The sequence below is a fragment of the Falco biarmicus genome, chromosome 6 (assembly GCF_023638135.1).
Source record: "Falco biarmicus isolate bFalBia1 chromosome 6, bFalBia1.pri, whole genome shotgun sequence".
In the NCBI taxonomy this organism is placed as follows: domain Eukaryota; kingdom Metazoa; phylum Chordata; class Aves; order Falconiformes; family Falconidae; genus Falco; species Falco biarmicus.
This window is the reverse complement of record NC_079293.1, coordinates 75040740-75056423: the sequence shown is the minus strand read 5'-3', so window position 1 is coordinate 75056423 and position 15684 is coordinate 75040740. Positions and strand designations below refer to the sequence as shown.

At 44.0% G+C, this 15684-nt stretch overlaps 1 protein-coding gene across 4 annotated transcripts in view; it reads right to left on the bottom strand.

The window, feature by feature from the left end:
• PKHD1 (PKHD1 ciliary IPT domain containing fibrocystin/polyductin) overlaps window positions 1-15684 on the bottom strand; it is a 280766-nt gene that overhangs the window by 185543 nt on the left and 79539 nt on the right. For all 4 annotated transcript variants that reach the window (XM_056343184.1, XM_056343183.1, XM_056343185.1 and 1 more), the window contains one exon: window positions 738-888. In XM_056343184.1, the coding sequence (XP_056199159.1) occupies window positions 738-888 (151 nt within the window). The remainder of the gene's footprint in view (window positions 1-737; window positions 889-15684) is intronic.

Here is a 15684-nt window from a genome sequence, read left to right as displayed (position 1 = left end):
CAGGGGCTTACACATAGGCTTACCTTTGAGCAAGTAATTTCACCAGAACAAGTAATTCACTTAATGCAAGCATGTGCACAACAGTTTTCACAACTAAGGCCTAATTTCCAGGGAGTAATATTTCTGGCACTGAATTACAAGTAATTTTAATTCCTACTTTGACAAGCCACAAAGATATACTGACACACTGAATCTACCCCAGGGTACGTGAACCCTGAAAACCCAGTGTTTCCCCCCATAATTGTGCACAGTTATTTACTCTCCACCAGTCATGCTCCAGGATCTTGGATTATTTATTACATTGGGTAGCTGTGGCCTGTAATTCTGTAACATCATTAATTTTGTAAATGCTTCTGCAACACGTTTGCCTCAAAGATGCCAAACAAAACAGAGTTGATTATTGTTATCGGCACTGCCATTATCACTGAACGCCACTCAGGACAGCAGCACTGGCAGTAGCTGGGGGAAAGAGAAAGGGAAAAAAAAAAAAAAAAAGACTTCCTACTCGTACTGTCATTATGTCTCAAACAGCATAAACGATGCTTTCTGCATACATAATAATTAAATCCTTCCCCTGTCCCCCATCATCATCCTGTTGTATCTACTGAGAGCAGATTCAGCCTGCCTGACCAGGGGTCTCCTGCGATGCTGGAGCTGGGGAAGGGAAGGAGAGATCACAGCCATGAAAAACTCCAGCCCTGGAGGAAGAAGAGCACTGAACCCCCCCTCCTGCAGACCTTTAAGATGCAGCAGGTTGAGCCTGGTGGTGGTGGTCCCCAGCAGCAGCGTCCGGCCGCCTTCTATCGTGACGTTATCGCCATCTCGCGGCTGGTGGCCAGCAGGCCAGCTGGAGTCTTCATCCCACCGGCCGCAAAACTGGAGGGCAAGCTGAAAAGAAAACAAGACCCAGAGAAGTTCAAAGCTCACCCCTCCCCACCCTTCAGGAAGCCAGCTGGCCGAGAGCACAGCGGAGACGCCTGTGCCACACCAGCTGCTTTCCCGGGGGGACACCGCGTGGAGCCAAGGGATGGAGGAGCGTTGGGGCTGGAGAGGTCCCCGGCCTTCGGAAACACCTCCCGCAACTTGGGGGTTGCCCCCCTTGTCTCATTCTGGTCTGGGTCACCAGGGGGTTGCTGCAGGGCTGGCTGTGGAAAGTCCGCGGGTTTCCCAGTGTGTGTCTCTCTCTGCCTCCCGAGAGGCAGAACTGCATGTTAATTCCTGGCAATGTTGTAAAAACAGCCTAAAGAGTTTAGAATTAAAACATCCCGCTCGATGGGAAATGTTTTGCTTTACAGGCTTTTACAAAGGCTTTCCTGCCACTCATCTGCATCTAGAGACACATTCCTCTTTTCAAATACCTTTTTGTCTTTCTCAGCTTACCCAGTATTATTATTGCCTCTCCTTCAATGGCTTGCATTGCCAGTTCCAAATAAAGCACTAGTTCCCGACTCGTGACAATGTCAGAATGTCACCTACTTGTTTCCAGTCATGGTGTCTCCTTACCTCTAAACTTTAATCATGAACTTTGCAGTGAAGGTGTGACCGATTTCTTCAGGAAAGTGTGCATGTTTTTGCATGGATGTGTGTACAAGTGTGGACATATGCATTGATAACATATTCTTTTGGACTCACATGTGAACTAGCAAGAACAGCCTCAACTGATTGGGGGAGGGGGGGGCGTGGAACAGACATGGAAATATTTGTGGTCCTCACTGGATTGTGCTAATCCAAAACAGCAGTGGAAAGAATAACCTCAATACAAAAGCAAAATAAAGTTATTCCATTTTCAATCAAAGCACATCACGTGCATTAAAGCTTTTGCTCTGGAGCTGCGGTTTAGGTGAATCAATACTGGTGGTACAATAGTTATTCTTTCAACTGTGCATTTGTCAATTCTAGCTTTACGTGCTCGATATTTTATACAATATTCCCCATAGCAGCTATGATTATATGTCACCAACTATTATATGGTGACTACTGTCCTGATTGTTTACAGCAAGGAATGGGTGCTGGCTCCCAGGTTAAATGATACAACTGGTTTACATCCATCCCATCTGTAGGGTATGGATGCTGGTAAGTTCTACCCTCTGACCTATTCTACGATTTCCGTGCAAAGGGAATTACTTGGTTCAATTTAGACTGAAGCCTGGGAGTGCATTAACACACATGCAGTGAAAACATCTGGGAAGCAAAACCTCCAGCGTCAGAGGGAGTGAACCTCTTCATCATTACAGAAGTACAAATAAGCCTTCACGTCTGTACACAACTGTTACAGAGGGTACAATTTCTCCATGGTTGCTAAGTGTAATAGGACAAGTTTCATCTTCATTACTTGCAAACATCTATCTATATATTTCAGAGATTTAGGACAAAATTCCAGCTGAAAGGATAGATATGTTTAGTCACTGTCTTTCCAGAGAGGCTGTGAATTGCTCTTCACTGACAGTGCTTTGAAGCAGATGATACACAATATACAAGGGTATACAATAGATCCACTGAAAAAGTAGATAATTAAACTTGGTTTTGTCTCAAAACAAGGGACAGAGGAGGGTACAGCTCATGGAAAGACCCATATTTACCACACTGCTTACCAAGCCAACTGCAGCACAAACTGCATATTCCATTACAAATTCCATAAATTCTTGTCTGGCACAAACTCAACCAATGCTACTAGCAAAACACTTCATCATGTAGTTGCAAAATTGTGGGATCCATCAGAACATTGGGGGTTTTTTTGAGAAGGCTTGCTAAACAGTATAAAGTCACTCTGATGTCACTCTAACCCTCTGAAGTCACTTAGAAGCCTCCAGTAGCTCTAATGGGAAAGCAAAGGCATAAGGAATATACCAGGTTGTTCTTGCTAGCACCAAAAACTTAGTCAGCTGTTGATAGAAGTTTTGCAAGAGTTAATAAGAATAAACTCCTTTTCTGAATTTGAATATTTTTTTTTAAAGACAATCCCTCTTTCTGACTAGAAAATACACTAGTTCTTCATTTAAGGTTCTCTATATAACATGAGTGTTTAAGCTATTCTTGCTAGGTTTCTGCTGTCAACCCTTAGAACACTCCACACCATTCAGTGTTATACCCTCTGGCATAAAAGCTAGTAGCTGATACCCACCACTGTAATAAGGCAAAAAATGGTTGGAACCATCTGGGAAACTAAGAACAATTAACCATCTTAAGAACGTCACTCAGAAAAAATACAAACAGGCTGAAACCAAGTGTTATTCAGGTAATACGTTTATCCACAGTAAGAGGCAACCCCTGCACCATCAACCTAAACAAAGGCAGACAGATTTTATTGCTCAAAAGAAAGTTTACTACCCAAGAATGATTACACAGAGGCAGAAATTAGTTGGCCAAGGTCATAAAAATCTCTGTTGTTCCATCCAGTCAGTACCTAAAGGTTGCCAGTGACAAGATGCCTGGCTTAGTCTGCTGCCATGTGCGTCACTTGCACGTGTGTCTTTCAAGTGATTTTGGATTATTTAATTATTTTTTTAAAAATAAAAGTGAACAGATGAACATCAACTAATAACACAGGACGAAGAGACGTTTATAATCTCTTGTATCATCCGAGCATTGTCATGAAGAGAATAAATCTAAAGAATCTTTCTGAGGAGAGAAAGGGGGTTTGCTAAAGGAAAGTACTTTAAATTACCATGGCACTGAAGAATGTACGGGGGGGGTTAGAGGGAAAGCAACTCTGTAGAAATTGAGGAAAGGCTTTGAACTGATGAAGGGAAATGAGACCACAGAAGATTTTATTTGGTTATCCTTCTCTTGCTGTCCTACACCCTTCCCTAAGATGAAAGAGCCGCTCCTTAAGACCTTTGAAAGAAGAAGGTATCGCCTAGTGCAAGGCTAATGAAATAGCCAGCTGCCCTGAATCACAAGCACAGTTTGCCTGGACCTTGTGAATCTCATATGATTACCCTCTTCATGTTTTCTGGGAGAAAAGCCCAATGCAATCTCCAACTGTAATGGACTTTTAAAGTTCCTTTGCTGAATGCTGGTGGCAATGTCCAGTCCCTATTAAGCAGCCTATGGCAAAATGCAGCTGAGCTCATCCCCCTCACTATTTTTTCATAGAAGCAAAACTCTTTCCTTTTCCATTTTTCCCCCGGCTTGGCACCCAGCATTTGACCGACAGTGTTTAATTTAAACACTTACTCAGTAAGACTGAAGAGCAGCAGCAGCTGCAAGCGCCAGGGTCATGGCTGGGTGCCTATCCCATGCTCGCTTGTTGAATGAGCCAGGAGGAACCCACAGAGCCAAGGAAAGCTGCACATCAGAGGCTAGCAGTGAGTGTTTTCCTCCTGTGCTTTTTCCAGCTTCAGCACGGGGTACAGCAAATGGCAGGGAGCTTGAAAGTCAGGATGGGGGAAAGAGAAGCTGGCATAAAACAAGGCCTGAACGGTGAAACTGGAGCTGGCTGGCTGCAGCTGCTGCAGTCAAGTGGTAGCTTCACACTCCGGCTCCAACGTACACCAGATAGTTGGGGAGACGATTTGGAAAGAACAGAGCTTATGAGACCGTAACATCTCTGCATCCATCTGTGTCACTGTCAGCGCTCACACTTGAACATGGCCAACTTCAACTGGGTTTAACAGGAGGAGCGAGACCATAGAAATGCAAAGTTCGTGAAAATCAGTGGCTAGATTGAGGCAAGAGACTTTTCTGGTGTTTTCCCCAAGAACACAAATATAGCATGAACTGAACACTTCAAATGGCCACCCAAACTTTTGCAGGATGTGCCCTTACACCAACACCCACAGAAAACCCACCCTGGCAACATTGTGCACTTTGAATTGAGTACAGCAGATAACCCTAACTCAGTGGGGAACCAAACCCTCAAAATACGGGCAGAAACTCCAGGTGGGTGGGAAATCACAAGCGCTGGGAACCTCTAAGGAGCCCATTGCTCTTCCTGGGATAGCACAGTGCATGAGTACCAGGGACGGGATCCAACATGAACATTCAATGAGCAGTGTCCTGCAATATATCCCCAGGCCTGATATCCACCTGGTGTGTGTCATGCAGAACTCACTTCAAGCCTGCACCTTATGTACCAAGTTATATACCTCTTGTTATAACACAGGTTAATTTGAGGGGGGGTAGCAACTCCTTCCCCATTATAGAGCTCCAGAACAATGAATGAATTATGTAAAGGTAAAATGATGTTTTAAGAGCATATGATACAAGATGTACTCCTTGTCATTCAGCACATTGTCTCCTTCCTCCCTTCTGCACCTTCTTTTTCCATTTTCAGGCAGATTTCTTTCCATTTTATGTTTTTAGCTGCTGCTGTTGTCAGCCAGCCTGGGGTTGCCTTTATGTCAGCCTCTGGGGACACGATCTCCCAGTACCAGTTTCTCAGCTCGTGCCTATGACTGCCAGGGCTCAGAAACAGCAGCAGCAACTGCAACAAATGAATAAATAACAGTGATATACTGGCATCCCCACACAGACTGGCAAACAAGTCACAAAGGGAAGGGATTGTAAGTGACCACTCTTTCAATGTTTCATCTAAATTTTTGTGAAGAACAATCATTCTGCCAACACAAAACGTGTTTGTCTGGTTATTTTTAACTCCCTCTTCCCCAAAATGCAAGGTTTGGGCTTAAAAGGGTTGAGAAACTTCTGTTTAGACACAGTGTAAATAATTTGAACCCACTTCGTGGTAACTTTATAATTTGGTTAGGTGGGGATTTTTTAAAGTACAGTCCCAAAAGTGAGGACTGCAACAACCATTACAGACACAAAGACAAGAGCCCTCATCCTCTGGTCGGAAAACGATGGACATTTGAATACCAAACCAAGAGCCAGCAGTGTAGTTAAACAAAAGACTCTTCTGTGCTTCAGCACTCTCTTCTGGGCTGTGGGTTTCAGCTGAGGGCCATCTGCAACATGGCCACAGAGAGAAAATCTAAAGCCTGGAGGTTTTCCCACCAACTCCACCCCTGGCAGCCAGCTTTATCTGTTCCCCCAGACACCCCGGATAAGACACGGAGCACAGTACCGCTCTGGCACAACAGCAACCTGCTTGCATGTGCAAGGAAGTCTCCTAGTTGCTTCCTATGGTCTCCAGCTGGAGAAAGGCACACCCCTCCCAGCATGTGTGGCCAAGCAAAGGTTTGGAGTGCTGCAGACACAGCGGAGACTGACACCCACAAGGTAGCCTTTTCCTTGGTGCTGACAGATTGCCATTTAACCAGCAAGTACGGAGAGCAAGTGTTCCTGTCCTCAGTCACCACAGTGAGACAAGGTTAACATTTTAAGTGATGGAGTACAGCATATATTTCCCCACGCCGCAGACCCAGGACTCCATGCCACATTCGAAAACACTTTAATTTCAGTGATGGATACAGGGAGCTCACTTTCCAGGCTGTGAACTCTTGACAGCTCCTCAGTTTAATACATCAGGAAAAGATTTACACCCCTCACCCAACTCACATCCACCTGAAGGAAAGAAAAATGTATATTTGGAGGAGACAAAAGAGGAGGGGAGGTATTTTATTACACTAGATGTCTTTTACAAGGGAAGTATTTTCAGCCATCTGCTCTAATTATTCCTCCTGTATTGGCCACCATCTTCATGCAACAATAGAAATAATTATCTCCTCAAGGGCAAAAAAAAGAAAATATTTACAGAAACAAACAAAAGTTGATTATTTTTAGCTCCTAGGGAAAAAAGAAACAACAAACTACTCCTTAATGAAGGAGCAATTAGGAAGGTGGGTAGAACATCTATAATTAAAACAGACAAATTGGTGCAGGCTCCTCCCTCCTACACATACTTGAAAGGGATGCAAATGCATGTTATTTGCTACAGACAATGGAGTTAGCATGCAAAACACTGCCCAGTGCCCGTAGAAGCTGAACCTGTCTCTTGGCGTCATTCCCTGCCTCTCCTGCTTGTAGGGCCTCTAACCCTTTGCCAAATCACTTGAAAAATTCTCACAACTGCAAAGTTACAGAATTTCAATTGGTATGGCTAGGTGTTCCTCTGTATAACCAGGATCCCTGAGACAAGCATGACAGGACACTCTTTCATCCTGCTGTTATAAGAAGTCTCCTGCATGCATTTCATCACTCAGTGCAAAAAAATGTATTTTTTTCTACATAAACTAGAACCGAAAGAGGACTTTTGCAATTGTCTTTTCATTCCCAGCAGCGTATAAGGATTTTGCTAACAGAGAGAATGAAGGCATGTATACAGCTTCATAGAAAAGACAGAATAGCATCATCCAAAAGAGAACAGAAAATACTTTACTTTGTGCAAAACCAAGTATAAGCAGTGAGAAACAATATCCTCTCTACCAACAGTACAGTGCAACACCTTGTTTTGTAGACAAATATATGGATTTAGGCTTCTATATAGAAATGAATAGCTGGCAGTGCTGTGAAACCAAAGAATGGCCAGACTGAAGACGGTCAAGGCTAATAACGAATGCAGAAGTTCCCAAGGCTTCTCCAACCAGTCTCAGGACAGAGGGTACCATCTGATGGTCATTACACGAGCACAGCAAACAAACACTAACTGGCAGGGAAGAGCTAAAAACCAGCACACTGTGAATCCTTCTCTAGGGAATTTCCCTCCCATTCCAAAAGGTCAGTTTTCACTACAGAAAAGCAAACAGGACAGAGATTAAGAGTTACCATTTTTTGCAGGGCTTGTCTTGTCCACGCAGCAATTTCAGAGAAGCTGTCTTCAAACACTGAAAGAGCCTGTGTTGAGTTTCTCTGGAAATCAGAGTGCCAAAGCAGTCTAGTGGATCGTACAATGTGATCAGCAACCCCATAAAGGACTTTCATTCATGAGCACATCATCACAGTACTCCAACTTTGTCATTGATTGAGGCATTTCCAAGCAGCCTTCTAAGCTGGATGTAAGGAAGTTGAAAGTGACACAAGGAGAACCTCTGGAAATGTTTGCAATGGACAATCTACTTCCATCCTCTTAGTTAAAGCACCGCATTTAACTCTACCATTTCTGTTTAACCTATTTCCACTTAGAAAGTCTTTTTAAAGAAGAACATGGCAAAACAGGGAGGGTATTTGAACTTCTCTAATTTCTCCCAGCCTTCCCTCAAAGAAAAGACAGCCTCTTGGCTCCTAGGAGTTCGTCAGCTTCAGACCTTGAGAAATTTTTCACCCAGTTCAGTTCCATGTGATGATGATCCTGATAATAACATGATCTGACCACTGATGTCCTTTTTCTCTGAGAGCCAGCGTTAAGACAGTCCCTGATGCCAGCTTAGCTATGAGTAATAGGGTGGCAGGTTTTAGATGTTGGCACAAACTGCCTTGGTAAAACAGTGGATTTCACTATTGATCCAGAGGCCTGAAGGGAAGCCCCTCTCGAATTCATGTCATGGCAGAGACCACCCATGGTTAACCCAACTGAGCAGACACTGGTAAGCGAACTGGGCAACAAAGATGAGAGAGATAATGGGACTGTCTTCTTCCAGTTTCTGATAGAAATTATACAAAAAATGGCAGCAATGGTTGAGCTTGAGTCCCCAGTCACTAAGAAAGTAGCCTTACACATATTAAAAAACAAGGAAGGAAAGATACCTAGAGAACTATACAGTGGGGGAAAATTAATCATTTATGCCAAAAGACAACATTATCCCCAAGGAGACTGAAAGAAACTGTAGCTATGAGTAAACTAAAGACAGAAACCGGCAGAACACTTCTGACTATCCATGCATTGAGAGTCTGTAACAGATTTCCAGAGGGAGCAGGCGAGCAAACTGTGTTTTCCCTTATGGATCGGCACACTTGACATGATTGCCCATGATAGAACAAGCCTGGAACATAACCCAGCAAAACCTTTCCAAGGCCACAAGATTATATTTTTATGCTTATCTGCATCATCTCCTGCTATGTAACTTCTCTTTACCCTTTACTCCAGCTTTCAGATGTAGGTGGTATTAACCTACCGAAGAAAGCCACGTGACAGTTCCTTCATTAATGACTCCCGTAAGCATTGGTACAGCAAGGATCAGGTCTGGGACATGGCTAGACAGGTGGTGCACTATCCAATATCTTTAATTCTAGTTGAGACTCCCTGTATCTCGAGTTAAAAAGAAAGAAATGCTTTTCCTTTTCTCTCTCTTCCCCTCCCCTCCCCTCCCCCCCCTTTTTTTTTAAAATTTTGGAAGTCCTGTCAGAATCTTTCTGACTTCTGCTGAGTTGCACAGGCACAAGAAGGGAAGAATCTGGTTGGGCATGTTCTCTATGGGACTGATGAATGACCCTAGTCTCTCTACAACTATTACAGGATAAATCTGTTTACGCACAAAAAATTGACCTGGGCTGGTGAGGTGGGACTAGAACCAGGAAACTAGCACGTCCCAGAGGTAAAAATGCATTTGCAGCCAACAGCATTAGTAACTCAAGACCATAAACAAGCCACGCTGTCATTAATTACTCAGACAGGGGCAGTCGCAAAAGCAGTGAGAAGACCCAAAAGCCAACTGTAAATAGTTCGTCTAGCTGATTAGTTCAGGAAAAAAAATGAGTGGGCAGTTTCAGAGGTCAGAGCCCATGGCACAAGTCTCAGGCCAATTTGCAACTGGACAATGGCATGAGAAACAGCTTAATTCCTGTTAAAGAAAAAAAAATCCCAAATAACTAAACCAGCGAAACCACTCGAAAAAACCACCAAAAAAAAAGGCTTTTCCAGCAGGGGAGTAATCACTGCAATTTCCAAGCACAGAAGGTAAGGCTCTTTGCACCAGAGGTATTTAATTAAGGACATGGAGTATTAGTTAAATCTAATGGTGCTTTCATAGGGAGGGCACAAAAAGACCGCTGGTGTCAGGGCTGTGCATGTCCCAGACATAGCACAAGTCAGCTTCTTACGCACAGGCAACAAAGTTCACCCAAATATGAGGTAAAACACAAAGTAACAGGCAGGTATGAGCCGTTAAGCCAATCCATAATTAAACAAACCATGAGACCCAGGGGAAGGTCCAGGCCTAGGTACCACAATCACACCAGTCCCAAAGTGTTGTTCTTGGGTCTGTCAGGGTCTTCTGATGGTTATAATGGGAGGTCAATCCTAGAATCCGAAACCTCAGGATTATTAAGGAAATATTAAGGAAAATGCCCTGGAAGCAGAGGAAATGTCTTGAGACACATGAAGAGCCCTGTTTTACAAAATGCAATTTTTCTCTAGTCATTGTGAATTCACAAGAATCTTCCTAATGTTCATCTATGGCCTGATATTCAGAGACAGTTTATTTCAGTGGAAACTATCCCAGTGCAGAGTTTTAACTGCAAGCCCAATTTACATGAAAATCCTGTGCGTGTAAACACAATGGGGAATTCAGTGCAATCTTCCACTTCAGACACATCATGACTGGTTTTCGTTTTCCAGACCACAGCTAAACGGCAAATATATTTTACACTTCTCTCTAAACCAGGGATTTCTCAAAAAATGAAGGCTTCTGAGACAAATTAAAAATGGTAATTTAATGGTAATGAGAAAATTGCAACATCATGTTGTTTACACAAACAGGATAACCGAGCCTGATGACTGTGTTAGCCTTTGCAGTACACACCATGCAAGTATCATCGCACAACTGAATGATCTTGACTTACTTCAACTAATCTAAGAGAAAAATTGCAAATACAAAGATTAGCTTAACCATTTTCCAACCACTTGCAGGAAAAGAAATCAAATTATGTACCTACATGTCAGCAAGAAGGATTTCTGAATGAACGCTACAGTAAATGGGGTGGGAGGAATGAGGCTGGTCCACCCCAACGGTGCCAGTGGAGATCCAATGATGATGATGGGGGTTTTGGATCAGTCAGGAGAAAAAACACTCATGAGAGTCCCAAATCAGCTGCAAGGGTGGGAGGAAGGCCAGAGCACTGGTGTGGGATCCAGCCCCTGACTTTCACACAGCTTTCAGGGGGAAGTAGGGAATACAAGTGAACTGATGCACAAACCGTCTCCAGTGCAAACCTGGTTTTTGAGGCCAAGACTCAAAAGTGCTTTGAAGAGAGAAAACGTTGCGTGTAGGCTACAACTTGGTACATCCTATGCATAAAATGAAGCATATAGACAGCAAAGCCACACAATCCAAGGACAAACACTGATGCCATATATGCATCCACAGCATATATCTCCTCAGCCAAAGCAGCAGAGCCAGTTATGTGACTGTCACTGGACACTTTTCCTCTGTTCTTCTATTACAATTTTTTTCACTATTTCATTAAGAGGTTCAGGCATATCTTGAAAAATATTTCATTGTCATCACGGTATTGCTCCACTGAAACATCTGTTACCACCCAGAACATTTTAAGCATCATGCAACTGAAAGGTAAAAGGCTTCGTGAGCCCTAATGTTATCAGCTGTATATTCCCTCTCTCAAATAAACAGGAGGACATTTGCCCAGTCATTGCTCCTTCCATCCACAGATCCCCAGAACATGATGGAAGGAGGGACCTGCTAGGAAGACTATAGGTTGAAATCCCCGTTGTAATGAAGAGAAAACTTATGTGCTTGCTGTAGTAGGAGGGAATTGCTTCATTATCCCGCAAGGAAAACTCATGGCTGATTGTACCAGGTTTGGTTTCTGCTGAGTCACTGCAGCAGCTTCATCAAAACATTTTGCCTGACCGTTTTTGCCTGTTTCAAAAGTATTTTAAAAGTAAATTCCACCTTTGAGAGGGAGGACCTGAATGGCCACAAAGAAATTTCTTCAGGCTATACAGCTTTTCTGCCTTGCCAGGGTAGGTTCTGACACAGACCTCCAGTGTCGAAAGCTATTACTCTCTGAAATCTGTGCCCTTGCTCCAGTGTAGTGCCCTGCAAAGAGGTGGGGAAGTTACTTAAGTCTTCACCTTATCTGCCAGAAGCGACATCCTAAAGGAGATGAGACATTAAGTGCCTTGGTACACTTCAGGGGTAACCATCACGCTGAGCGCTTGGAGACAGGGTCTGCCAGCCAGCCACCGAGCACCACTGTAAACATTGTGTGGGTGGGTGGGTGTGGGTGTGTGTGGGTGTAGCAGTGTGTGTTCATAACAGCACAGTAATGACAGTAATGCAAACCAGCTGGTCAGAATCTGTCCCCCAAGGCTGCATCTGCATCACAGGGATAAGAGCAGGTGTAAGGCAGGTGTAAGGGGCTTGGCCAGCAGTGGAGGCACAGTCAGTTCTCTCAGCTGCCTCGTGGCTCCTCTCTTAGGCTGTGCTACAGGGGTGCAGGGTTTGGGACTCCCAGCAGCTGCTGAGACCCTCCTGCTTCTGCAGAAGTGGGTGGCAGCAACCAGCAGTGCCAGTGGCAGACGTTTGCGATGGAGACTGAAGGGCAGCCCTCGGGAAACCTGCCCTGCCCTTTCCATCCTGTACCTGCCCAGCAGCAAGGGGGTTTCACCCTGCACGGCTGTGGTTTCAGTAATGCAAGCTTTTTAAACCTCTCAGCCTAATCTGTGAGCTTTCAGAGCCCGCTTTCAAATGCAATGCCCTGTTTAGTTTTAGCACATCAACAACATGCTTTCTTAGCCTATCTGTATGCATTATCTACTGCTGTAATGTATCATGTACTGAACTACAGCATCATTACAGGTAAGTGCTCAGGTTTAAATGCAAACATAATTGCATAATGTGGTACAGCCAGGAAGAATAATGCAGGAAATAGAGCCAGCTCCATCTGATAGTGCAATCTGACTGGAACGCCGGCCGTTCGGATCAAACGCACAGCCCAGATGGGGCAACCAAGAATAAAAGTGCTTTGTGGTATCTTTATTGTCATCATCAAAAACACTTATCTGCCAGAAAGGTAAAAAGGTGAAGATGGGACTCTTACAGAAAAGGTCACATAAGCAATAGGGTAACACTGGGTTACGATGGCCAGGAAGATGTCACCTCTTAGCAAAGGTTACCTTTGCACTGCCACCTTGAGCTGAGTTTACCAAGTCCTAATGGGAATCTGAGCATTAAGTGGCATTTATAAGGCTGGGAGCACCCATGCTATTTCCCTGCAGTCAAGAGTGCCTGTTTAATTGCAATGAATCCAGATAAAGCCTCAGAAACTACTGTGCAAGTTGCTGCACAAACACAAGAGAACATTCCTGACGCAAGACACTTTCCAAATGAGGATACGTCTACAACAGATATGTACACTTTAATACATTTATTTTATATAGCTAAAATTAGAACTGGTTCCCAATGAAACAGTGCTTCCATCTATTTAATTTTCTTTCCTTTTCTTTTATTTTTTTTTCCAGTAGTTTGAGCTCACAGTGACACACGAGAGGCAATTTCAGCAGGGGTGCAGACAGCACCGCAACATAAGCCAGAAGGCAGCTGAAGTTAATTTAGTGCACTTTGTACTGAACTGCTGTGCCATGAACGAGTATGCCTCCGCTGAATAGCAGCATCACACACGTTATGGGACAGTAACCACTCTTGTAATTTCAAGAGCTTTTAGCCCAAACTTCATTTAAATCAGACAAAAAGATAAGAGACTAGCGTGAGAGAGAACCTCTTGACCAAGATGCTGCCCTCTGAACTGAGAGGCCTTTGAGTTGAAAGCACGAACTGCTGCTGTTTGAACTATAAAGCCACCCCTCTGTCTTGGAAGGCTGTAATAGCTCATCTTTGTTGGGAATGCAGATCCCCCGAAATAATGTACACTCCATGGCTTTTGCCGTCTGCCCTCCCACACACACATTTGTCTGCCTGTTAGCTGTTTGGGGACATAAAATCCGGGGTCCCCTTACCCAAGGACCCTTGCTGGCACATCCTTGCCCTGGCATCTGAATACATCCAAGTGGTTAAGGATGCAGATGGGTGCCTAGCAGTGTTTTCCAAAGGCAGATTTGATTTTGAGGAGAGATGGGCACCATACCACAGTACAAACCCAAATGAGGATTTGCATACAGGTGCAAACCTAAAAAAGCCCTAGCCAACACTAGCTATCACCACCTGGAGAAAATTATCCGAAACTGTTACCCCGTGGTACCTGCCTTCAAGTCCCTCGGGTACCTGGTAATCCAGAAACTGCTTCTTCCAGACCTGAAAATGAACACTGGCTTGGGGCCATACTGGTGGCCAGTGACTGCAGCCCTTCCTTCATGGAAAATCTCAATTTCTGTAGCATTGCCTGCACCATCTCAGCTTTGAAGCCACATTTTCACCTCCAGTGGTTCCATCCCCTGACTAACCCCTGTGCTGACTCTAGTAGGACTCCCAAAAAGGGGTTACAGAGCAACACCAACTGCCCAACTTCTTCTGCACCAATTCATTTGGCATAGAATTGTTCAGGACAACAAAGAGCCAAGTCCCAGGAACAGGAAAGCTTAGACAGACGTACCTTGGGTGAGTCATCCCTACAATTAATCCAGAATTACCTCATGACTCTCTACCGATCGTTTCCCAGGTCAGTTCTGAACACCTGAAGCCATGCTGCGTCGCTGTGCGTGCCCACATGGGCTTGCTGGTGAGCTCAGGGAAAAGTTCTTCCCAACGCTGAAAGCAAAAACTTGCATCTTCCACTCACCAAACACAGGTTAGGGCAAGAAGAAAAAAGGTAAATAAATGAGAATGTGAGAATGAAAGAGCAAGCGGGTCTGTGTGAATGAGGGAGAACCATAATCCCTAAGTGGGTGAAGCTGAACCTGACCCTTGATCACTATCAAAGCCTCAAAGATGTGTGAAAGCAGGAAAATAAATCAATAAGCAAAATGGCAATCTCTTTCCTGAATTTCATTTGAGGAAGTGAAATTTACTGAGCTTCTCACAAACTGTCTTTGGCTACAATCACCGTTAATGAGCTCTGACATTTGAAATTTAACTGAGTATGAGCTAACAGCTCCCAGCCCTGCACCACCCATGAAGTTAACTGGGAATATTTTGTTAGAGCTGTAGACGGGCTAAACCAAGGCTTTATTGAGAAGATGCAGCATTCACAGGAAAGTGTTTATAACATCCACTTCACCTGATGCTCCCCTGCCCTGGGATGTCTGCTTTTCTTCACAGAGACCACAGAGCGCTCAGTCCCCTCCACTCCTTCTCATTGCTGTCATAATTATTTGCTAGCTTTTACGAGGTAGCCTTACGATCCCTTAATGAAGTCCTTTGCTCTGCAGCTATTCACAGGGACAGATTGGACACGAGGGGCTTCCACTTACAGAGCTGCCAATCAGGGGAACCTACCCAGTGTTTAGCAAGCAGTTGTTAAGTCAGTCTATCAGCCAGCTATTACAGACTCATCATGAAAACAGCTTGTTTTTACTAGCAGTCACATAAAATTAACCCTTTCCTTAAAGACAGAAGGAAGGTTCCAGCAGATTAATTGTGGCAGAGCGATTGAACGTGCTGGTTTTTCCTCCTGCTACAGCAATTATTTTGGTAAGTTTTTAATAAACACTCTCAGAACTGAAATAGTACAGCAGTTCATCTGTCCTCTAACTGTACACTTAGTTGACATTGCTGAGTCTACGAAAAACCTTGCGATAACACCAACAGTAACAAAACCAGAAAATAAAATCAAACCTTAAAAAAGAAAAAACAACACAACAAATACTGCTCATCCTTACTCTACTCTTACTCTGAAGCCTGTACACAGAAGAAATCACAATACAAGATTTTCTATCAATACCACCAGCTTACTAGGAGATCAAGCTTTTCAGGTTTTTGTTATCCTCAGGAT